This window comes from Rhincodon typus, chromosome 14, assembly GCF_021869965.1.
Source record: "Rhincodon typus isolate 14 chromosome 14, sRhiTyp1.1, whole genome shotgun sequence".
Classification (NCBI taxonomy): Eukaryota; Metazoa; Chordata; class Chondrichthyes; order Orectolobiformes; family Rhincodontidae; genus Rhincodon; species Rhincodon typus.
The window spans coordinates 64240312-64266565 of NC_063345.1; the positions used below are offsets into that span (position 1 = coordinate 64240312).

Sequence of the window (26254 nt, forward strand, 5' to 3'; positions counted from 1 at the left end):
AACAAAGGGTCTAGGCCCGAAACGTCAGCCTTCCTGCTCCTCTGATGCTGCTTGGCCTGCTGTGTTCATCCAGCTCTACACCTTGTTATCTCAGGTCTGGCAACATCTGTGAAGAAAAATATCAGAGTTAACGTTTCGGGTCCAGCGACCCTTCCTCAGGACACTGGAGACAACGAACACTTTGAAGAAGACTCCATTCACTGATGGCTGTTCCTTTTAACCCTCATTGACTTCAAGATTCCTTGTTGCTGCACTCCATCAAGTTTTTGCCACACTATGAAGGGCGGTGATTCCCACTCCCAGGACTTGAGCTCATTAGCCCTATTGACACTCCTGTGCAGCACTGAGGAAGTATTGCATTATCAGAACTGTTGTACTTCCAGTAGAATATTAAATTGAAGTCCCATCTTTCTGCCAGCTTTGGTGTAATAATCTCATGGCACTTTGAAGACGACCAATGTCCCCATTGGCTTGACCAAAATTTATCCCTCAACTAAAATCATTCAAATCATTTAGTGATCATTCACTTATTGCTGTGTGCAAAATTAGCAGCCCATTCCCTACATTCCAACAGTATTCAAAATTATTTGAAGGCTGCAGTAATTCAAGAAAGCAGTCACCACCAGCTTCTCTAGGGCAATTAGGGATGACCTAGCTACATCCCATGAATGAGTTAAAAAAAACATTGGTTGTAGAGGATTTGGGACAGCTTTTGTCTTGAACAGTACTATATAATCGCAAATTTTCTTTTCTTCACTCCCAGCCATTCAGCTCTTGCCCTAATACCTGTGTCTCATGCACAAAACACGATCAAACCGCTCAATAATTGCGGTGCAGATCCCAGTGGGGATGCTCCTATTTCCTGGCTTCCAGTCTTCACACCTTTTTCTGACTTACAGCTTTGCAAAGGTCAGTGTTCTTGCTGCTGGACTGAAGCCCAGACAGGTGAGCTGAGCGATTACATAGTGATGTAGGCTGGCATGCTACCATTGTACCTCTGGGGACTGGGATGCAACCCCAGCACAAGCAGTAAGACCCAAGTCACGTCTTTCTGCAGCTTTATCGACCCTATTTTATGTTCCTTGTTGCCATGGAGATGGGTGGTTAAGATGAGACAGGAACTAAAGGGAAAGCTGCAGCAGTTTCCACTGCTGCTGGTATTTTTAGCTTCCTGTCTGGTAAAGACAATCATCACTTCCCTGAACATTCTGGTTGTTAAACAATGCCCACTACTTCTTAAATTAAATAATTGTTAATGAGCCCTCGATCTGACAGCTGCTTAGCAACTGACCAAGATATGTTCTTTCTCCAGGGCATTCAGCAGGGGCCTGACTGTGACAGTGATCAGGGAATTTACTCACGGTAATTCGATAATGCTGCTCACCCCATGTCTCACACAACCTAAAGGGTGCTGTACATTTTATGAGCGATTTACGTAGGAACAATTTCCCACTGTCACCATGGCAACATTTACTGCTGTCAGCAGCGGACCATGGCATGTCTTTTGTTCCATCCGTCATATCCATCACATCTCAAGATTTTGCTTCTCAGCTCTCCGCAGAGAAAGCTAATCTACTCTTGCAGTGCTGGGAGTCACACTGAAAATTCAAGTATTGATTAACCTGGGCATACGAGTCAATTAGACATGAATGCTTCACATTCCATCTCAATGGCAACCTTTGCCACCTTTGCTACTACTTTTCCTGGTCGGGTGCTTGTTCAGGTGATTGAGGGATGTGAAACAGGATATTGCCACTGCTCTAATTAAAACAAAGTGCCAGAGAAACTCAGAATTAGTGGAGGCAGAAACAGAGTTAACTTGGTGAGTCCTTGTGATTTCTTCGAAGAACCACCGAAGAAGAGTCCTTGCAGTCACTCTACCATGATGTAGATTATGCCTCCTGCAGCATTTTGTATCTAAGATTACAGGGAGATCTTGATCAACTGGGTCAATGGGCTGAGGAGTGGCAGATGGAGTTTGGATAAATGCAAGGTATTGCATTTTGGTAAAACAAACAAACGCAGGACTTATGCAATCAAAAGTAAGGCCTTGGATAATGTTGTAGAACAGAGAGACATAATTCTTTGAAGTTTGCATCACATATAGTTAGGGTGGTTAAGAAGGTGTTTAGCATGCCTGCCTTCGTTGCTCAGACATTTGACTGGAGCAGTTGGGATGTTATGTTGAGGTTGGTGAAGCCGCTTCGTTGTGTCAAGTTCTGGGCACCCTGTTATAGGAAGGATAAGACTCCACATGTGGCAATGCTGATGCTAGCTGCTGTAATGTAAGATCTAGACATGTGATAGTGAAGGATTCAACTGATGCTTCTTACAATTCCCGATCTATACATATAGTACAGACACTGGCAATTCAGGGTCTGGGCTATTACTAAGTTTTTTGGTTCCAAACTTAGCATGCTTCCATCGGCATGTAATGTTTCTTGTAGCCTGAATTAAGATGGAGTCTGAGGCCTATGTACCTTGGATCTCATCAGCTATGCTAACACAGCCAGGTACATTTTAACAATCCTGTCCATCTGCTGAAAGAATACATCCTTGGGTAGTCTAAATGGTAACCATTAGAAACAGCACCATCCAAATAGCATCCTAAAAGTCATGAGCTTCACATAATAGATGGACCAATAGACATGCTTTGCACCTAAATTGGAAAAGAATCTGGTTCCAGGATATGTAGGGTCTGGTGTGTGTCATCTCTTAAGTGAAAAAGTGACTCATGCTAGAGCTATAGCAGTCTGTGTTGTGGTTGACCTCTTGAATGATACCACTTCACTCCATCTCATTCAGTTCCACTCACAGCTTCTCCCGATTGTGCATGCTGTATGTTGTGATGCAATATTATATCACCCTTAGACTGCTGATCATGTCGAAGTGGCCTGGGGACAGCTGTTTCAGACCATTGGCTGTGTCCAGAACCAGGGATCACAGTCTGAGGGTTCAGGTTAGACCATTTAGGATGGAGATGAGGAGACATTTCTTCCCCCAGACAGTGGTAAGCCTGTGGAATTCATCATTACAGGAAGTAGTTGATGCCAAAACATTGAATGTGCTCAAGAGGCAGCTAGATATAGCGCTTGGGTGAATGGGATCAAAAGCTATGGGGAGAAAGCAGGATTAGGCTATTGATTTGGACAATCAGCCATGACTATGAAGAATGGTGAAGCAGGCTCGAAGGGCCAAATGGCCTCCTCCTGCTCCTATCTTCTATGTTTCTATGGCTAATTCAATTCTGCCAATCCTTGTCCATTCCAACAAAATGGGTACTGTTCGAATTCTCATGAATGATGACTACACTGAGATCTGTGTATATTTGCGGTTCTAACACTGCTGGACCATTTGTATCTACCAATTGGACGTTTATGGGAAGCCAAGATGAGTTTGCATATTGAGCCCGTGGTGTGATTTTACTAATACATAGAAATGATCTGTTATGATCTGAGGAACAGTTTCTGGTAAATTTTATCATGAAACTCCATTTCCTAAGGCACATGTCTTTCAGGATGCATACTGGTCATATGTTAACACTAGCTCCTGTTCAATCCTAGCTTTTAGGGTATATTGACCTGACTTTCCAGAACATATGATGTTAATGATTATAAAAGCTGATCACCCTACACTGTTGACGTGATGTGTGAGATTAACAGTGTGAAAAACTTGGTCATCTTCTGAAATGTATCCGTCGCTCGTTGATTGAGTGCTTTAGCGATGTCTTTACATTTGCTTGTTGCCAGTGTTGTGGTGGTGTCACCTGCATTCCATTCCAGGGTCTGACTTGGCATTGTCAGCCAGATTTCCCACATATATGTCCTCAATATTCTTTGGTGTTCTATGCTTTTCAGATGCAAATAAACACTTGATGATTTTGGATGAGAGCGATGAACCACATCTGTGACAGGTTTCATTGGTTTGGTGCACTTTGCTGACCATAGCAATGCTGCTGGCTGCACCTGAAGCATACAACTATCGTTGGCCTGTCACTACAGCATCATGGCTTGCATTCATCCTCAAGCAATTAGTCAATAATATTTGGCCTTTCTTGTTCAGCAGGTTCTTCCTCGAGCCTTTAAATCAATGCAGAAGTGAGATGCTTTGAAGTGAGTCTTTCTGAGAGTTGGTTAGAGAAATCAGGCCCTTTGATGCAACACCTAATGAAAAGAAACTTGTCAATAGTTTCTTGCAGTTTCTTTTTGTTTGACAAAAGAAGGAGTCTGTTATTCCTGAAGATATTTCTTACCTTGAGCTAGTCTCAGAGTACCTCCCAGAACTCCTGATCTTCAATAGGAAAACCAAAGGTATTCATTCTGAGAAACTCTTCCTTGTTGATGGCAGGCAGGTTTTTCATACATCTCTTCCTGGGACATTTACTGCTTAATCAGTAAAATAAAATTGCACACATTGCTTGAATAGCTGCAACTCAGCAAAGGTATCATTAGCTGTTCAATCCATTGATAGGTGTTTGACTTTTTTTAACTGAAGTTTTTTTTTAAGAAAGAAAGAAGTATAGTCTAGGGTTTATTTGGTTCTTTTATTTTGGTTTGGTTTTCTTGCATTTTATTTTCCCTTTTATTCTTCTGTTCGACTCAATTTATTACTGTTGCCACTCCTTTCCTGGACATTATACACTTTAGCCAGTTCCTTTAAGAAACAGAGGCCTTTAGTAGCAGGTTTCTGTTAGATGGAATTGATGCCAAATAAGGAATGCTATTGGCACAGAAGCTTCCCTCTGTCTAGGTGCTGAATTGGGAGACAGAAAACAATGAAACAAACTCATCATAGACAGGTAGGCCTCCTTAATTTAGAAAAGTGCACTTTAGTGTTTTCAAATCTGTATTTTGTTCAGGAAGTTTGATATTTAACCTGTGAGAAGCCTTCGATCACCTATTATTAACTGTTAAATCTGTAAACAGGCTGATGGCTCATTTATTTTAAAGGAAAATCAAAAATCACATGAGAGATAGCAAGAACTGCAGATGCTGCAGTCAGAGATAACACAGTGTGGAGCTGGAGGAACACTGCAGGTCAGGCAGCATCAGAGGAGCAGGAAGATTGACGTTTTGGGTTGGGACCCTTCTTCAGAAATGGGGAGGGGGAAGGGAGCGCAGAAATAAATAGACAGAGGAGGGGTGGGGCTGGGGAAGATAGGTGGGATGGTGAGAGGTGAGTGCAGGTAGGGAGTGGTGGGGATTGGTCAGTGCGATGGGTGGAGCAGATAGTTGGGTGAGAAAATCACACGACACCAGTTCAACAGGTTTATTAGAAAACGCAAGCTTTCATAGCTCAGCTCCTTCCTCGGGTGTAGTGTGAGGCAGAGGGTATAAGACACAGAATTTATAAGCAGAAGGGTAACAGCCATAAAACTGGCCACCTTTTGTTGAATCTTTAATCAGTTAGGAAGGAGATAGAAAATGCAAAATTCAGATTCCTCTCAAGTCATCGTCCCGAGATAATTAAAGGTTTTATCAATGTAAACAAGAAGTGACATCTCAGGTCAGACAATTCTTTTTAGGTGTGAGGTCTTGCTTAGAATCTGTCTATGTTTTAAATTGGGTCAGTTTTTTTTGGAGCAAAACAGAATGCATTTGCAACTACATTAACATCTTAGATGAAATGATTCATATGTGTGTCTGTGTCTGTGTATGTATGTGGTGTGTCCGTGCATGAGGAAGAGAGAGGGGGAAAGAGACAGAGTGTGCATGTGTGTGTGTGTGTGTGTGTGTGTGAGAGAGTGTGTGTCTGTGTGTGTGTATGAGTACATAGTGTGGTGGGGTCACCTGTAGTGCGACATGAAGCCAAGATCACGATTGAGACCATCCTTCTGGGTTTGGAACTTGGCTGTCAGCCTCTGCTCAGCGATTTTGCATTTTTGTGTATCTCGAAGTCCACCTTGGAGGACAGCTTCTAGCTTGACAAAACTTATAATTTAAGCATGAAGCCTTCTGGCTGTTTAATTTGCAGGTTCTACTCAATGAAATTGGTTCTGTTTTCTTTTGAATGCTTTGAAGTCCAGGGCTGATGTCTAGCTGATATTCAACGAGTTTTCCAAGTGTCTGCAATTGAGAACTTGCACTCTTCTATAAATGGCTAGCATTGTTTACCATGATGTGTCACCATGGTGTGGACTTTCCTTCAGCTGAGTGTTTTCTAGCACGTTCAGAAATGCTTGTGTTAGCCCCAGAGCATAAGAACAGGATGTGAGTAAGGTGATTCAGCAGCCATTTATTCCAACTCCTTATTTATGCTTATATTATAATCACAGGTACTTCAATGTCTGGACTAATATGAAGCTACTTGATGCCCTCAGACATAATTCAAGGGACTCCAGATAAGATGGAGTCTAAAACCTTTATATCTTCAGGCTACATGCTAAGATATAGTGATGATATCATGAGCATGTCTCTTAAAGGTCTATTGGCTGTAAGACTAATGATCAATCATTGCATTAACTTTGCTCCCTCTCCACAGGCACTGCCAGACCTGTTGAGTTTCCCTAACTCTATATGCTTCTATTTTAAATCTCCAGCATCTGCAGTATTTTGCTTCTATCATTATTGCCATGGAATGGCACTCTGTGATGAAATACTGTCCACTTGTCTGGATCAGTACAGCTCCAACAACACTCACGAATCATGACACCATCCAGGACAAAGCAACACACGTGATTGGTACTGATCCACCACCTTCAACAATCACTCCTTTCACCACCAATGCACCAACACCAGTTAATCAAGGCTCCTGAGACAGCACCTTCCAAAGCTATGACTTCCACTAGACAACAAGGACAGCATATACATAGGAACACCCAAGTTCTCCTCCAAGCTATGTGACAGTGTAGTTGTAATCATACTGTTGTTCCATCATATTTGCTGGATCAAAGTTCTAGCACTCCCTGTGTAACAGCCCTCTTTCTGCTCCTACACCCCTTTAACTATAGCAAGTCAAGAAGACAATGCACACCTTCTCCAGGGTGATCAGGGATGGGCAATAAGTGTTGACTTAGCCAATGATGCCTACTTCCCATGAAAGGATTTTAAAAAGACGGAATCCAAAATTCCATAGGAACTAGAATTTCAAAAATCCACAACAATGAGTGAAGAAATTCTGCTCATCTCAGTCTTAAATAACTAAACCCCTCCTGCTGAAACAATGTCTTTTCTGTCGCCTCGAGAAGACATGAACTCTCAGCAACTGCCTTGTCAAACTCTCTCAAATGTGTCAAACTTCAATGAGATTCGAGCTGCAATGAGACTTGTCCCAAAAGCTGATGCCGCATTCTCCATCTGATTTTATTTTCCGACATTGAGACCTTCAAGGATCAACATACTTTGACAAAGTTATTTCTCCCCTCTTCATCTCCAACCGGCTCCACATGCCTCTGACATCAGCTTTGTCAAACTCTCTAACTAGGCCTCTCCTTCCTTTAGAAGCCCAATTTATTTAGCTTCTCATCATCAGACAATCCTTTTATTTCCTAGTCAAGTTTCATGGCCTCTAAATTAATCTTTCCTTTTATATGGGGACCAAGACTGCACAGAGCACTTTGATATAATCTGAACTAAACCCAATACAAATCAATCTCCTCATGTTATTCCCTCGGAGTAAAGGCCAACCTTTCTACTGACATTCTACCTGATAGCTGTTTTCTGATACATTGATATTTTTCTGATGCAGTGGTCATTGCTGTATCTGGCTTCACTCGGTCTTTTCGCACATTCACTTTACTGGCCTTGTTCTTGGTTCCTATCCATTCTTACATGTTACCTCATTTTTATATTATCTGGAAGCTCAGGGTCAACTTTTACGCAACTGTCAATGAATTTCTCTTCACTTGATCCAAAAGCTGTTGCCGCATTCTCCAACTGATTTTTTTTTCTCTCTGACATTGAGACCTCGTAAGGATCAAAATGCTTTGACAAAGTATTTGTCCCCTCTTCATCTCCCAACAGTTCCACGTGCCTCTGGCATTGGCCTCATCAAACCCTAATTGGACCTCAATGTGCGTCAATTCAATGTGACATACACGTCAGCCCTCATCCCACAGACATTTTATTACAAAGAATAATTTCCTCCATTCCCAAAAATCGACCATCACGGCCAAAGTCAAAATAAATGTATTAAATATTTCCTTAAGCATTTAGAAAAAAACTGCAGTTTTTTTTCGAAATCCAGTTTTAATGAAGATGAATTGCTAAGAGAGCTTTGTCACTGAAATTTGCTGTTTGAATGAAGACATTTTGAAAAAAAACTTCCTATTCGTTTTTTTTCACAAATTAAAGCTGAAAAAAGTTCTCCATGTTTCAGAATTGCCCTCCAATTTGTGCTGAAAAATATTTTCAAAAAATGTAAAGAGTATGGAAAGGCTATAAACTGAGGAAATATATTGGGTGGAATTTCCCCAGCCTCTGAATGGCATAAGCAATGGTGAGAAAGTTGGGAAAATACACTGAGAACAAAAAAATAAAACTCTCAACATCAGAAAAATGTCCATTTTCCACTTAAGATTTTAATAGTTGGTAAACTCCGAGTGGCCTATTTGCACGTATTAACATTTCATTATTATCTAACCTTGTCTTATTTATGCAGGTTGCTATTTTCCCAGGTACCAGTGAGAAACTCGATAAAGCCAATTCACAACTTGAAAGTCAGACAAAACAGCCAATGCTGGAGATCAAAGCGGGTCAGGCAATATCCATGGAGAGAGAGCAAGCTGACGTTTCAAGTCTAGATAACTCTTCATCAGAGCTAAAGTGAAGTGTGGAGGTGGCAGCATTTATGCTACAGCTGGGGGAGGGGCTGTAGGGTGCTGGGGGAGAAAAGATGTTGACAGTTCAGATTAAGTGACTGCAATGTGAGAATGGCAGAACAATGATGTGTCTAACTGCCAGACTGGAAAGAACAAACAGTCCCACGGGGGAGAGATTTTGAAGCTTGTGAAGTCCACATTGATACCATTGGGCTGCAGGGTTCCCAAGCGAAATATGAGGTGCTGTTCCTGCAACTTTCAGGTGGCATCGTTGTGGCACTGCAGGAGGCCCAGGATGGACATGTCGTCCAAGGAGTGGGAGATGAAGTTGAAATGGTTTGCGACTGGGAGGTGCAGTCGTTTGTCGCGAACCGAGCGTAGGTGTTCCGCAAAGCGGTCCAGACAGGGTAAGTGATCGTAAGATGTGTTTGGTGGGGCTGTTTTGCTGGAGTTGTCTAAAATGGCAGAGAATGATCCTTTGAATGTGGAGGCTGGTGGGATGAAAAGTGAGGACAAGGGGACCCGATCACACTGTTGTGAGTGATGGGAAGGGGCGAGGGCAGAAGCATGGTTGATAGGTCAGACGCGGTTGTTGGCCCTGTCAACCACAGTAGGCAGGAAACCACAGTCACGGAAGATGCAGGCCATATCAGCAGCATTGTTTTGGAAGGTGGCATCATCCAAACAGATACGACATAGGCGAAGGAACTGGGAGAATGGGATGGAGTCCTTGCAGGGCGTGGGGTGTGATGAGTTGTAGTGAAGGTAGCGATGGGAGTCAGTGGCTTTGTAGTGGATGGCAGTGGACAGAGAGGTCAAGGAGAGGAAGGGAAGTGTCAGAAATAGACAATGTGAAAGTTATAGAGGAGTGGAAATTGGAGGCAAAATGAACAAATTTTTCAATGTCCTGGTGGGAGCATAAAGCAGCACTGAAATAGTTGTCAATGTGCCAAGAACAGAGTTGTGGGAGGGGGCTAGTATAGGACTTGGGACAGGGATTGTTCCACATACCCCATAAAGGGGCAGGCAGAACTGGGAACCATGTGAATGCCCATAGCCACTCCATTGACTCAGTAGGAGTGAGACGAATTAAGGGAGAAATTGTTCAGTGAGAGAACAAGTTCGGCCAGACGGAGGAGAGTGGTGGTGGATGGAAAGTGTTCAGGCCTTTGGTGGAGAAAGAAGCTGAGAGCTGTCAGACCATCCTGGTGGGGATGCAGGTATAGGGGGATTGGTGAACAGAGGACAATTCGGGCCAGGGAACTGGAAATTGTTAATATGGTGGAAGGCATCATCACCCCTTCATCTGGCGGCTCATTCCATACATGCGCCACCCTCTGTGTGTGGAAGTTACCCCTTTGGTCCCTTTTAAATCTTTCCCTTCTCACCTTAAACCTGTGCCCTCTATTTTTGGAGTCACTTACACTGGGGAACCCATGGGCACCGCTCACATGCACCTCCATCACAGACATTGGCACAGGTCAAATGCCAGTCTCTAAGAATCCTCATGACACATCGCTAATTACAGTATCCATATACACTTCAGTGCTACACCTTGGGCTGTAACAGACAACGATGATTTTCACGCTGCAGCAAGGACCTTCGAGCTCAGGGGCATGCACTTAGCTCATGGACTGTGTCAGGCTTATCTCCAGGCTGTTCACTTGTTCGCTTACTCTTTCTATGCTCATTGACTCCGAGCCTATCTGGATGCTCACAGCATCCTTATCTTACGTTGCCTTGCCTTTCTGTGCTTTGCCCCTCAGCCGGAGATACCAGGCTTGTCTTACTTCTATTTTGTCTTGCTGTTTAGAGCAGACACGAGGGCAGAAGGCTTCTCATGGGTGTCAACGGGCCTCAGCCTCAGTCTTTGGTGAGGAACTCCCAGCACAGTACATCAAGGGCAGCCCCCAATACCAGTCCAGGGGCCTGGACACAGACAGACAGCCACTTCGGGCGGCCACGTTCTCTCAGGGTAACGGGTGAGGAGCCAAATGTCAGGTCAGGTTTCATGACCTCAACTGCCAGTCGTAGGGGAACGAGGTTATTCCACTGTCTGGCGCCATGCCATTGAGGAGGTGCTCCAAGTTACTGTCTGCAAGTGAGGTGCCAGATCTCGCTTGTCTACTATGCCTGGGGCAAATAACAAGGCAGCGCTTCTCTGGGTGTACATGAATGCATGGCACAGGTGCCAGGAGTGACGGTCAATTCTGAGATATTCTGGTCATGGCGAGTTATTCGAGGAAGATGGGCTTAAAATTGGAAGAAAGGGATGCCATGGAGTGGGGTAGGTAAATTAGTGAGACGCATTTGGTAAGATTCAGTGAGAAAACCCAGTAGGCCTTGTGGCAAGAAAAAGTTAGATTTGTCTCCGTCTGTCTAAACCATCATGGGTGCCTTAGGTAGATTCACGGCAACCATCCATCTTATCAATATTTGTCTAAGCTATGTGGGGATGGATATCCGTACAAATTCTTCAAAAGTGAGTTTCAGTCTTCTTAAACCGTAACGTTTAATTATACAGTTCTCGTTATCTAGTTACATTACATCTAAGACACATGATGGTCTCGTGTGGAATACTCAATTCGACTCATGAGTAAATACATAGTACTCCAACTAAAATATACTGATGCACGCAATTTAGAGACAATGACCAAACAACTTTACTTAGCTCCTCTCGGAAAAGTCCTTTTAATCCTGGTGTTTGAAGCTTATCTCATGATGTCAGTTAATGCTTTCAGATACTAACTTACACAACACTCATCTGTTTGTAACAAAATTGGGAGTTAGGCATCTAGGATAGTGCCACAGACAGTGAAATAATTGTTCTGAGGAAGGGTTACTGGACCTGAAATGTTAACTCTGATTTTTTCTTCACAGATGCTGCCATAACTGCTGAGCTTTCCAGCAACTTCTATTTTCATTAGTGAAATAATTAGATGGGGGAATGTAACTGTTCCTTCAAAAGCTATTTAAATTAAAGAAAAACTGCTGAAAGATTTTCTTGGACCTGTAATATTAAAGCACAAAGACGTTCACAACCGATGCTCATGTTTTCGTAGAACAGGATTAGGTACTGAGTGGAGCTGTCCATGGAAAAATTCGAAAGGTGGAGCTAGGCCATTCAAAATGGAGTTCTGTCTGAAAGCTAGCAAAACAGAAATTGCAAAGCAGGTGGTGAAATATCTAGAGATATAACATTGTGCTAAGCAGAACACAACTCCATTGCAGCCAAACAAGGAGGGTGAAAAGAGGGGAATTGATTGACCTGATCCTCAATGTTAAAGAATCCAACAGTGGGGACACTGTGGGTCCTTACTTCCCCAGAGATTGACCATGATAGCATTAGAGTAAAGGATCTTCAGCTGCTTCATCAATGACCACACCTCCATCATAAGGTCAGAAGTGGGGATGTTCGCCGATGATTATACAATGTTCATCGCCATTCGCAACTACTCAGATACTGCAGCAATTCATGTTCAAATGCAATAAGATCTGGACAATATCCAGGCTTGAGCTGACAAGTGGCAAGGTAAATTTGTGCCACACAAATACAAGAGTATCACCATCACCAATAAGACACAATCTAACCACCTCCCTTGACATTCCATGGTGTGACCACCACTGAATCCCACATTGCCAACATCCTAGGGATTACCATTGACCGGAACTCAAATGGACTCGCATTATAAATACAGTGGCTACAACAGCAGGTCAGAGGCTAGGAATACTGCAGTGAGTAACTCACCTCCTGACTCCCCAAAGCCTATCCGTCATCTACATGGCACAAGTAAGGAGTGTGATGGAATACTCCCCACTTGCCCGGATGAGTGCAGCTCCAAGAACAACCAGGAAGCTTGACACCATCCAGGACAAAGCAGCCTACATGATTGGCACTACATCCACAAGCATCCACTTCCTCCACCACCAATGCTCAGGAGCAGTAGTGTGTACTAGCTACAAGATGCAATGCAGAAATTCACCAAAGATCCTCAAACAGCACCTTCCAAACCCATGACAACTTTAATCTAGAAGGACAAGTGTAGCAGGTACATGGGAACAGCACCATCTTCAAGTTCCCTTCAAGCTATTCACCATCCTGACTTGGAAATTTATCACCGTTCCTTCACTGTCGCTGGGTCAAAATCCTGGAATTTGCTCTTAAGGACATTGTAGGTCAAGCCACAGCAGGTGGACTGCAGTGGTTCATGAGGGCAGCTCACCATCACCTTCTCAAGGGGGCAACTAGGGATGGGCAATAAATGCTGGCCAGCCAAATATGTCCACATCCCACAAAATGAATTTAAAAAAAGATGGAGGAATTTCTAAAATATGTTCAGGACAATTTCTTTGATACTTATATTTTTTACTGGTGAATATAGAAGACCTAGATTGGTCAGGATCATTCCTCCGAGCATTAAAGATAAATGAACTTAATGCAGACCTCTTTGATGACGAAGGAGATACATAGCATGTTGAAACAATAAAGCAAGAGTATACATTTAATGTCAGCTGAATATATCAAACGAGAATGACATCAAATAAAATAGATTGAGAACAAAAGGGAGTAGGAAAGTAAAACTGGCAAAAAGCGAGTACGAGAACAGACTGAAAACATAAACAGAGGCCAAAAATAATCTATCAGTGTGCAGGTAGACAGTGACTAGTAAGATGTGTGAGTGAGTCTTATTCTGAACAAAGAATAGAATGTGCTTGGGCATATAGGGTGACGAGAGAAAAGTTAATAAGATTTTAGTATTGAGTCTCCAATGGAAGAAACAGCTGACAAGGTATTGGTAGAATCAGAGACAGTCCATAAGACCATAAGACATAAGAGCAGAAATTAGGCCATTCGGCCCATTGAGTCTGCTCCGCCATTCAATCATGGCTGATAAGTTCCTCAACCCCATTCTCCCACTTTCTCCCCATAATCCTTGATCCGCTTGATAATCAAGAACCTATCTATCTCAGTCTTAAATGTACTCAATGACCTGGCCTCCACAGCCTCCTGTAGCAGTGAATTCCATAGATTCACTACTCTCTGGCTGAAGAAATTTCTCCTTATCTCCGTTCTAAAAGGTCTTCCCTTTACTCTAAGGCTGTGCCCTCATGTCCTAGTCTCTCCTACCAATGGAAGCATCTTCCCAACACCCACTCTGTCCAGGCCAAGTTAAGGCAATCAACAGTGTGAAAATTGAAATGGAGGAAGTATTGGTAAGTCTGGCTATGCTCAAAGTTCAGAAGTCACCTGGTCCATAGCATCTCTTGTTGCTAAGGGAAGTGGAGGTGGAGATAATGCAAGGGTTTTCCATAATTATTTGATCTTCCTGTGATATGGGAGTCGGTGCTGTAGGATTGGAGATGTTATTCAAGAAAGTGTGCAAAAGTGTACGCTAGCAACGACACAACAGTTAGTTTAGCATTAATGCTGGGGAAGGTTTCATAATCTGTAATCAAGGGAAAAAAGGTTTGAGTTAATTATAGAAACCAGCATGAATCTTAAAAGGCAGATAGCGCTTGACAAATTGAGTTGAAGTTTTTGAAGTAACAGAGAAGGTTGAAGGAAATGTGGTAGATGTTGTCCACATGGCCTTGAAGGACAAAGAGCCACATGAAGAAGTGACTCAACAAAATTGCAGCTTGTGGAATAAAAGGGTCAGTGCCCAGTGGAATAAAAAATAAACTGGCTTAAAGACAGAAAGTAATGAATCATGAGAAATGGTTGATTTTCAGACTGAAAGGGTGGGATGACAGGCTTGGATAAGGAAGACAAGGAAAATCTCTTCCCCTTAGCTGATAGTATAAATACTAGTGGATACAGGTTTAAAATCTGACCAATTTTGTGAGGGAGAATCTTTCTGTACAGACTTGGGGTGAGTGAAAGCAAAATTAGAACAATCACTTCAAAAGAAAATTAAAATGGCGCTTTAAGGAGATAAATCGCTAGGGCTTTGGAGAATGGAACTGACTGGAGTGCTCTGTGGACAGCCAGTATGAATCCAAAGGATCAAATGGTCTCCTTAGGTGCTGAAATGAATCTACGTCATGTCAGTATTGCTCAATGTAAAGATCTACAAGGGGAAGAGGGAGGCCAGAGGGAGCAGTCCCAGTGATGGGCGAATACAGGAAATAGGTAAAAGTTGAGGGCTTTTGCTGTTGAGGGCAGTGGGAGAAGCCGGGGTGGAGAAGTTGGGAGGTTCCTGGCCAAAAAAAAAATTGACATGGAAAATCAGAAGGTAGAAAAAGCATTCTGGGCTCAAAATTCATTGAGGCGACAGCATAAAGCAAAGGCTTTTGGTAAGGACAGATAATATAGGGTCAGAGAAGGGGAGATCACAGGATCTCATGAGTGCACAGCAACATGTAAAATTGGAAGAAGGGATGGGGGTTACTCAGAAGTAAAAGGGGAGGAAGAATGCAGAGAAATGTTGATGTCTGTGACCAGTTGAAGCTTGCAACCCCTGATACCAGAATAGCAAATAAAAAAGCCTTGTTAAATCTACCTACAATCTCTGAGAAACCAGCAGTTTAAAGAAACAGCTCGGCACCTCCTTTTCAAGGACAATTAGGATCAGGCCATAAAGATAGCCTTGCGGTGCATTCCCAGAATATACTGAACATAAATTTTGAAAGGCTATTTGTTGTTGGAGGAAGGTATCGCTCATACTGCAGTAGCTGGAAATATTCAAGTTATCTGTAATGTGTTTTGACACCAGATTGCATTATTGTGGGTGTGGCAACCCTCAACTAATAATTAAAGAGCGCACTCACTACATGCAATCTGAATTGGAGTCTGGAGAGAAAGGGACTTTAGTCCCTGTACTATTCAGAGGATATGACGTGGAGGTGCCGGTGTTAGATTAGGGTGGAAAAAGTCGGAAGTCACACGACACCAGGTTATACGCCGACAGGTTTATTTGAAATCACAAGCTTTTGAAGCACTGCTCCTTCATCAGGTGAGGTTCTGACAACGGAGCAGTGCTCTGAAAGCTTGTGATTTCAAATAAACCTGTTGGATTGTAACCTGGTGTCGTGTCACTTCCGAGTTGGAGGATGAGCTCTGGAAGGTATTCCAAATGGCTTTCATGCATACTGCAGTGAGCACCTCTGAAAATAAACTCACACAGGATTTACTTCACTCAGTATTAGTATTCGATCATATTCTCACTCACGCCAATGCTGATCCTGAGAAATTATTTGTTTGGTATGCAAAGTGGATTCTGCTCATAGTATTTGGTGTCACAATGATAGTGTGGTGCGAATGAGTTAAGGTTTATGCTATGCTGTGGATGCATCATTAGATGTTCAATCATGATTCCTATATGTTTCCGCAATTGAGGTTTTTACCGGCAATTACTCATTCTGCCTCTGGAGAATGACCAAATTTACAAATAGTGCAGTGTGATCTCAGAACCTGAAAATTAGGTTTTGAATGTTTTTGTTCATTTGCTTCCAGCAATGTGAGCATCAGTGCAGACAACAGCATTTATTGCCCATTATTAGTTGCCTTTGAGAGAATGGTGTTGGATCCATTCTTTGAACTGCTGTAGTCCAGATAGTGAAGATACTCTCCTATTCTGCTTTGTGGGACGAGAGTTCCAGGAATTTCGCGTACGACCAATCTGGTGGTAAGTGTCATGGATTTAGGAAGAAGTGTCAAAGGGGACTAGGGTAATTTGCTATAGATAGGACACATTGCACTCCCCTTGTTTCAGGGCTGGCTAGATAGGGTGGTGAAAAGAGTCACCTACCAAGGTAACTTATATGTCTTGGATGGTGTTGAGCAGTTTGAATGATTTTGAAGCTGCATTTGTGCAGAGTATTCCATCACGATCCTGAAGTGTGATGAGAAGGCACAGGAGCAATGCACTTGAACTTATAACTAATACATGCTGGTTCCTCAATGGAAAAAATTGTAGGAACAATTTTACAGCTGTAAATAAAATTCTACTTCTTGATGTACAGACCTATTCATCTGATATTTGTAAAGAAGAGGAAAAAGTATCCACTATGCAGTCTCAGGTTGAAGGATCCACTTGGTGGAAATACATTGAGTGTATGGCATAGTAACTGGCCATTCAGCCCAAATGAGAATGGTTATAATGTATGTGAGTCTCTGCTCAGCCTCCTTCCCTTCACCAACATGTCCTTCTATTCATTTCTCCCCCATACCCTTCCCTAGATTCTTCTTAAATGCAAACATGCTATTCGCCACAGCCTATTCCTCATGATGATATATTTGTTTGGCTCTCTTGGAAAGAACACGATTTATTACTGTCTATCATGTAAATATTACCCCTTATCCTATTTTTGTGGACAAATCTTCTCTACGTTACTCAAATCAAACCTGTTCATAATCATCATGACGCTATCAGGTCCTCAATCAGTCACATATTTTCTAAGGAAAACACAAAGCCCTGCTTGTTTTACAACTTTCTCCAGTACCTCTACATCCTTGAATAAAATTAAGACCAGGGCTGTATGCAAATTACCATCACACTCTAGCACAACTCTGTCAAGTATTTCATCAAAATGTTGCTGAGTGAACTCTGGCTTAACGTCACATTCTGTAACTGCAAAATTTTATTGATGGCATGAAGCCATGGAGTTGCCCAGACCGACACACAGCCCTGATGCATCTGATAGAATACAATAATATAAAATACAACAGAATGTGTTCTTTGAGAATACATTAACATTTATATCCACAAAAAAGTAGCATAGATCATGGTGTTGATGACAGAAGTATCACAACAAATAAGTTTTGATTAAAACTTGACTCATTGAGAAATGAAGCCCCTGGCATTATATCAGCTGTAGTTTATCATTCATTTTTGCTCACTTCTAGGCATTTTACATTAAAAGTGTTTGATTGATGGGTGAAATATACTGGCATTCGATGCACAACTGACAATGAACAAGCTACAATAAAACTGGTTTCACATATTTCTGACATAAATGATAACATTTGCAGAAATATGTGTTATATGCACCAATTAGTAGAAAACATCCTTGCTGTGAACATCTTATCATATTGCAAGATTACACTTTTATATTCATCATGAATTAAGACAAGTATCGTTGCTTGAATTTTTATGACCATGGTGGAATATTTATGCTTAAGTTGCTAAAATTAGGGAAGAAGTCAACAGAGACAATGAGATCTTGCCAGAATACTATTCAAAAATACCCTATAGGAATTCACAAGCTGATTTATGAGAACTTAAACCACATTTCTTTCAAGCTATTACAACAGCTTGAATCAAATACCCTGCCCAATTTTTATGAACAGTAAACACAGCTAATCCATTAGAATGATCCACTGGGAACTGATTGATAGTCCTGTGACTGACAGTTTGAGTGAGGTAAGAGCCATGGTGTCCATTTCTAAAGAGTCAATGAAACATTTGGGTTGTGGAAGATTTCATATCAATCTATTCATAGCTAACAACACATTAAAACAATTATTACTATGTTAAACTGTTGAAATTCATTGAACAGTTAATTTGATGTTAATGAGGCAGCAGGTTTGTATAATATTTCTGTTATAAATGAGGATGACCCATGTTCTAATTGCATGTTGCTTTTAAAAAATATATTGTAGAAGTAAAACACTGCTTAGGAGAGCTCAATTACTTACTTCAATGATTTTTTTTGTGTTTCTTAGTTCGATCCAAATGAATTTACATTACTTTAAAGTAAAAATCCTTTCATTCTACTGTGCTTGGTTCTTTTCCTTTGCTATCCCTGTTCCCTTTGAGGTATATTATTTTGGAAGATTTAATTCTGTACACTTGTCACTTTGCAACTGCATTACCATAAGGCTATTAGATCAAATAGATTGCATTTTATTTGTGCTTTAATTCATCTGTTTTATTGCAAATATTTCACACATTTAGACATGGAGGCCCAAGTTTTTTCTTTACTTGGCTCCATAAGCCTGACCTTTAAAAGCGGCCTCCTGCGCTTCCCAGTTTCAGTCTGGGTCTGGGCTGGATAGGGGTTTGGCTAGGCAAAATGGAACAGCAAAGGAGGCTTCCCATTTCTGAGGTAGGTTTGGCAAAATATGTTGCAAGAGGGCTCTAGCACTATATTCAAAGCTCAAAAATAAAGATTAATACATGAATCATCCTTCCTGCTGTGATCTCCTGATTCCCCTCATTTCCTATGCCAACCCATGCAACGTAAAGGCCTATACTTACCCGCATTGCCCCCATACCCTCCATGACAACTTATAGCCATGCCCATACCCATTATAGTCCCTCACACCACCAGCGCCAAACTATACTCTGTGCCCATCCCTAATAATCTCCTTACTCGTGAGATAACCTTTGCCTATTTATCCATGCCCTATAGCCCCTTATGGCCCCTATGTTCATCTATGCACCTTCAATTGTACTGCCATTTGTTCCATGAGCGTTTATCTTCATATCTCATGCTCCAAATTATTGCCAAAAACCTTTATTGCCTATGCCAACTCTAAGCCAACTCATACTCACCACTCTTTGTAGTTCCACTCTATGCCAACACACCTATTATCCAAAACAGGAGGCAACCTGACACATAATGATGTTCTCTATATCTATGATGTCACTTTTCAAACAAAATACTCTAATGCAATAAATTCAATGATTGAAATTCCTTCAAGTAATGCCTGATAAAAACAAGCATTTCACTTAACTTCTCAATCTCTTATGGAAGACAAACATTATGATTCTTTAAGCAGATGGAGTTATCCAACAAAGAGCAAAATTATATTCAAACCATTGTGAAAATTACAGTTTTGGCAATCAGTCATGCAGCACAAATCCTATAGTGGATTAAGTCAACGGACACTCTGAAATGCCTAGCACTGTATTTTTAACTGCTTCAGAATCTGAGCAGTCACAACTGGTAATGAACATTGCACAATCAGCTAATATCCCCTCTTCTGATCTGGGTGATGGAAGGAAGACCATTGAAGCAGCTGAGATCATTGAGTAACTCCCTGCCCTGAGTAACTCCTCCAGTTATGTCCTGGGTCTGCAATGTTTGCCCTCCAATAACCACAACCAATCTGCTTTGTTGTAGATATGACTCTGCTGTTCTACCTGGTCTGGCCTATATATGACTCCAAGTATATGGCAACATGGTGGACTCTGAATGGCTGTCTGGCCAATAAATGCTGGGATAGGCGATAAATGCTGGTCTGGCCAGTGGTGCCCACATCCTGTGAATGAATTTTTATAAAATATATATGATACATCTGGGCCAAAATCTTGCAATTCCCTTCACCACCAACGCACTTCCAAACCTGCAACATCTACCACCTAGAATAACAAGAGTAGCAGAAGCCAGCTGAAAGGTTATAAATGGGAACACCACTACCTTCAAGCCACACTTCCATTCCGACTTCATCATGGTCATCATCAATTCATCATGGTCACTGGCATGACATTGTAGGTGTACTTACACCGTAAGAACTGCAGGGGTTAAAGCACCTCACATCATCTTCTCAATGCTATTAGGGTGGGGCAATTAGTTCAAGCCTTGTCAGTGTTGCCCAAATCCCACAAATGACTTTAAAAAACTGAATGTATGCACTTTGTATTCATAAGAACACCTAATCTCACTTTCCCATAGGGTGCCTTCCCTCCACCTGTCCCAGAGCTGTCCTGGGACCAGCTCAAAAGGGGAACCTTACCTCTCCAAAGGAGCACCCTAGATGTTCAAAAGTAACATGCTGAGAACAGACTCACTCTTACCCGCTCCCTTGTCCATGGTCCAGGTTCCACAGTTCATGGACTTCAAAGTCAAGCCTGCAGAACAGGCTTGAAAGGCTGAATGGCCTAGTCCTGTTCCTATTGGGTGCAGCTGATCAATCATGTGACTAGTTGCCTCCAGGATCCAGACATATGGACACTGGGAGCCACGCCAAATCCCATTCCAAGAGATCTTGAGACTTGGGATTCCTGACTTCCACCAGCAATTTCACTGTAATGGCGACGTTAACTGTCATGGCAAAATGGCCAGTGCCTTTGGATTTAGCTTTTCTCATTTTCACTGATGCCAGCTTTTATCATGAATGCCCTACGACCTTTGATAACATCATTGTCCCTTTTTGATTTGCTCTGTGCATTTTTTTTTTAAATTCAAATCACTTCTCTGTTCTTCACATTTCTCTTGCTGTGTTTCAAATTTTCCCTTATCTGAATCTTCCCACCTCCGTTATCCCCCACTTTCCCAATTACGGCAATTCATACAAACAAGAACAATCAGCTCATCTCTCTACCGAAGAACCAAGTTAGATGAATGTTGGTCAGGCCACTGAAGAGATCTCCTTGACTCTTCTAACACATTCCTGTCGCAGAATCACAGAATCCCTACTGTCTGGAAGCAGGGCATTCAGCCCATTGAATCCACACCAGCCCTCTGAAGTGCATCCCACCCAGACACAACCCCCCATCCTATCCCTGCAACCCTGCATATCGCATGGCCAATCCACCTAACCTGCACATCTTTGGATGGGAGGAAACCGGAGCACCCGGAGGAAACCCACACAAGAAGAAGGTGAAAACTCCACACAGACAGTTGCCTGAGGCTGGAATCAAACCCACATCCCTGGCACTGTGAGGCAACAGTGCTAAACCACTGAGCCACCGTACCACCCCTTCAAATCTAACTGAGTGAGCTGACATTGTGAATGCTGTCCAAAAGCTAGCATCTCCAACAGTGTAGCCTTCCTTCAATATTCACTGACATGCTGGCTCTCACAAAATCTCAAAATGGTCCCAGCACAGAAGGGAGCCTGTTGAGCTGCTAACATTTACCCAGATAGATTCAGTTCTATGAACACCATCCTACCTTGAATGGATCCCAGGTCACTAGGTAAATACGCCTGATGCCAGAAGAAGTATCTGGATATCATGCCACAATATTCCTCTTTGTCAGTAATCATACACGCGAAAGACAAAACCACCTGCTCCAAAATGACACATCGATTTTTCAGTGCAGTGCTAGCACGACTCAGAGCTGTAGCATAGTAAATGGCACATCTGTTACACATTACGTAACTTGACAAAGTCACATTTAGATCTTAATTTCAAGCTTACACTTCAGGCGGCATCTTAACAGTAATGACCAAATTCTGTGAGCTTGATGACTTAGCCTTTTCTATGCAAGTCAGAATGCACTTAAGCTGGTCACAAGCAATTGGATCATTAGAAAAGACATATGATCTCCAGTGTCATTGCCTATTGCTATTTCATTGCTTGTCTCTGGATGGTGCTTAGGACAATCACGTTGGAAGACCATGAAAGAGACAAACTGGGCACAGTAGATGTACACACAACAGTTAGTTCTCAGTAGGTACATCAGAAGAAGTATTTATCCATAGGAAGGAAGTAATTTCCATTTATGTAACACTGTTCACAGCCTCAGGACATTTCCCAACCACTTTACGACCAGGTGGTGTGTAGTCACTTTTGGAAAGGAAAAATGACAACCAATTTGAGCACAGCAAGGTCCCACAAACAGCAATTACTGAATGATCAATTAATCCATTTGTGTGACAAATATTAGTATGGACACCAGAGCTCCCTTGCTATTCTTTGGTATGGTATTATAGGATTCCTGTTTCATCTGAGCGAGCAGTTGTCAACATCTTATCATCTGAAATACAGTCCTATTTCTTTATTTTTCTAATAATCTACGGAGTAATGTTTGACTTTTTAACTCTAGTTTCTCTTACTACTTTGTACCTAAGCTTTTCTTATACGAAGCTACCTTTGTACCTAAAATGGTGCCATGTGTAGCGACATTATAGAGTTTTCACTGTACTTCTGTACTTCTATACTTCAGTACACGTAACAATAAAAAGTAAGATCTAAAAAAAATCTAAATCTCAAAGCAATACTTAAGTGCCAGCCTGAACTATGTGTCCATTGTCTCTGAAATGGGACTTAAACCACAATGTTCTGACACAGAGGAATCAGACTGCCATTTCACTCGTGATGTGACTGAAGAAATTGGCAATGTTGACTGAAGCAACTTCTTTGTTATGTAGAAGCAATATTTTAAAAATGTCTTTTCACAGTGTAAAAATATCGGAAGCTTTGTAAAACAAAAACAACTCCTATCTGTATCTCCCTGGGTATTAGGTACTAATTTAAGCATCAGCTGGAAAATACTAATGATGAACCAAATGTTAGGATCTCAACTCAGCTCCAAGATAGCGCTTCATAAATATTTAATGATTATTTTTCTTCACAAAAATTCCACCTAGCGGATGTGACGAATGGCAGACCAAAACCAAATGGATTAAAAATTAATCTGGGGGAAAATGTCACAGCACAAACAATTGCATGCATGTGCCCTGTACTGTCTCAGCATGCCATGTGTGCAGAATGAATTGAGGTTTCTAAAAAGGAAGATAAGGTAGGATCAAGACATATGGTAGAACAGTGGGGGTTTCCAATTAGAAAACAGCAAGGTTGTATGTTTATGTAGCACCTTTACTGTTAAAAAAAATCCCAAGTTGCTCACGCAAGGATTACAAAACAAAGTGTGTCAACAAAGTGATGTCAGGAGATAGTAGTTCAGAACTTGTCAAGGGGGTATGTTTACAGCGATGACTTAAAGGAAGATAATGAGGTAGAGAAATGCAGAAGGATAGAAGGGATTTTCTAGAGTTTGAGATCCAAGGAACTGAGGGGGCAGCCATCACAGGATAAGCTAAAATCAGGCATGCAGGCAGATTTAGAATAAGCACAGGTATTATGGAGAATTGTGGAGCTGCAAGAGATTACAGAGATAGGAATACAGAGGCAGGAGAGTTGCTAGGCCTAGCATAATGGAGAAGAAAACTTGATGGGCTGAAAAACCTACAGTTCATCTTTGTTTCAGTCTCTAGTCAATAATATGCTACTTGCAGTCTGAATCTAGTTTGCAATTGTAATATTCTGTAAAATTAAAGGAACAATTGGATACTTCCAGCGGGAGGGAGAATGAGTTATTAGAATGCTCTCATTATGGCAGAAACCAGGTTGACCTTCAGAACACAGTCCAGGAACTTCACTGCCAAATGATTGCCAGAATTTATATAGGGTTCATTTGTCTACAGTAAAATAGGTATTTATCTGATCACTAATGTATTTACTTCTGGTCAATGGTTCTTTAGACAATTGCAAGGAGCAGCCTTAACTAAATGATTGGAATCATCGGTGTTGGTCATTATCAAGCATTTTCTCGGAGTCTAACAACAAAATTCCAACAAACTATCGAGGTTAGGCAATGCTGAGAAACTGCACTGATCATTCGCTTATTCAGTCCTTTAGAAGCTATCATTTTATAACTGAAATTGGATAAGTAATTGAAAATCAAGTGCTGGAGGGAAGTGGTAACCAGGTTGAGAACAACAGGACAGCACTTCCTGAAGGCTGGCACCAGCAGAGTGGGCTGAAAGGCCTACTTGTGTACTTACTGTAAGATGCTATGATTAATGTAAGTAATGTGTGTGTGTGTGTGTGTGTGTGTGTGTGTGGCGGACTGCCTCCACTTTAAAATCTGAACGCAGCGATGATAGAGCTGATCTTGTCCAATTTAAATACTGTAAGTCAACGAAAGATTCTTTAACTGTTGCAATCTTGGAGGTCAGCCTGTGCAAATATTGATACATCAGAAACCTCTACTATTCTACCATATGTTTTGATATTGCCTTTTTAGTTCCTAGCCACCACCTCCCCCCCCCCCCCCCCCCCCCCATCCCGACACAACCCACACCCCCAACTCTCAGACCTCCACAAACCCAGGGCTAACTTTGGATAGGTAGCTTTATCCACATGAAAATAGTCAGACACATATACTGCAGGAATCATGCCTTCTTGTCGGTACAAAATTAAACTGCAAACAAGTCAACCCGCGAAATAAGTGTGAGAACTGAGCAACACAGGAGATCAGCCTGCTCACCCGATGCTGGCCCCCGCTTGCAACCCCATTGTCTGTGAAAGAGAGGATCGGAATTTGTTGTGTATTTTAGCCTGGCAGTGAAAACAAGCCTCTAATCCGTCTCTGGGCTAATTCGTGATTCATGGAACACGGGCTGAATTTACATCCTCTCTGCAGAAGGCACTAAACAGTTCGCTGGGATTATTGGCAAGACGCAGAGCTAAACTAGTTGGGAGCGTGAACGCACGAACATGTATGAATGCTGGAGTGACACAGGACAGTGGGGGACAGCTGGTGGATTTAAAACACAGAGACGGCTTTGCTCAGGCTCAACGGGAACAATAGTGAACATGTGCACGTATGCACAAAGTAAGGGGAAGCTGTGAGCAATATGCAGCCGCGTAATAATCCCCCAGTGGAACAGACAAGTGAAGCCGGGGTACGGACAGACATAAATCCGACTGGTGACAATAAGGAATCTCTAAAACACGAGGCAGACAACAGGGAGAGGGGGAAAATCCACACCCACCCTACCTCCCCCCTTCCCAGGTCCTCACCTATCTTGGCCAGCGATGCTAGCATGATCCATAGCGTTATTTCAAAGGGGACCTGGACGTGATGATAGTCCAGGGAGAAGACCTTGAGCCTTTCTGTGTTGACACTCTGATTCCCCTCCTGCTCCGGCTGAATTGCTTTGCTCTCCGGCTGGTTGGAGGTGACTGAGATCCAGCGATGGCTCTGGTTCCCGGTCGGTTCGGCTGCTTTCGGGTCCGAGATAGTTTCGACAAAGAAGGAGCCCCGTGCAAAAAGTTCAACCAGCAGGACGCCGAGCCAGACACTGCAACGGGACATGGTGAGCGGAGCTCCGTGCAATCTGCCCTCACTCCAACACCGCACCCTGTCAGACTGAGCTCGATGCACACACCAGGTCTGCCTACCGTACTTAAAGCTGAAATGTCTCTCTTCTTTCTCTCTCTATCTCTCTCTATGCCTTTTCGAAAGATGCATAACTGGGAGTTGACGGTCAGAATCGTTACCCCCCACCACCACCCCCAGAGTTGAAATGTCTAATACGAGGGGACACGCATTTAAGGTGAGAGGGGAAAGTTCAAAGGAGATGTGAGGGGCAAGTGTTTTTATCCAGAGAGTGGTAGGAGTCTGGAACGCCCTGCCAGGGCTGGTGGTGGAGGCAGATAGGGGCGTTTAAGGGGCTTTCAGATAAGCAGATGAATATGCAAGGAATAGAGGGATATGGACCAAGGGCAGGCAGAAGAGATTAGTTTAATTTGGTAGCATGTTTGGTGCAACATTGTGGGCTGAAGGGCCCGTCCATGCTGTACTGTTCTATGTGGTATGCCTGATTGTAAATCAGTTATTATTTTCCTTGCTAGGTTGTCCTAAAAGGCCTTGGCTTTTCTGTTGTTTTCTGCTGTTACTTGGCTTTGTTCATACGCTACACTGAATATTCACTGAGTGTTGACAGTGGGGAATTGTAGACTATTTGACCATGGGATTGGTCTCACACCCCTTATCCACACTCGCAAAACTGTTAAGTTCCAACAGAGAAGATCG

The 26254-nt window shown here is 42.4% G+C and overlaps 1 protein-coding gene across 1 annotated transcript in view; it reads right to left on the minus strand.

Annotated features, from left to right (window-relative positions):
* The window catches only part of LOC109936810 (sodium/hydrogen exchanger 2-like), a 145645-nt gene extending 120079 nt beyond the window's left edge, over positions 1–25566 (minus strand). Inside the window, exon 1 of the mRNA XM_048605134.1 lies at positions 25240–25566. Within this exon, the coding sequence (XP_048461091.1) occupies positions 25240–25534 (295 nt within the window). The 5' untranslated portion in view covers positions 25535–25566. The remainder of the gene's footprint in view (positions 1–25239) is intronic.
* Positions 25567–26254: the final 688 nt, after the last annotated feature.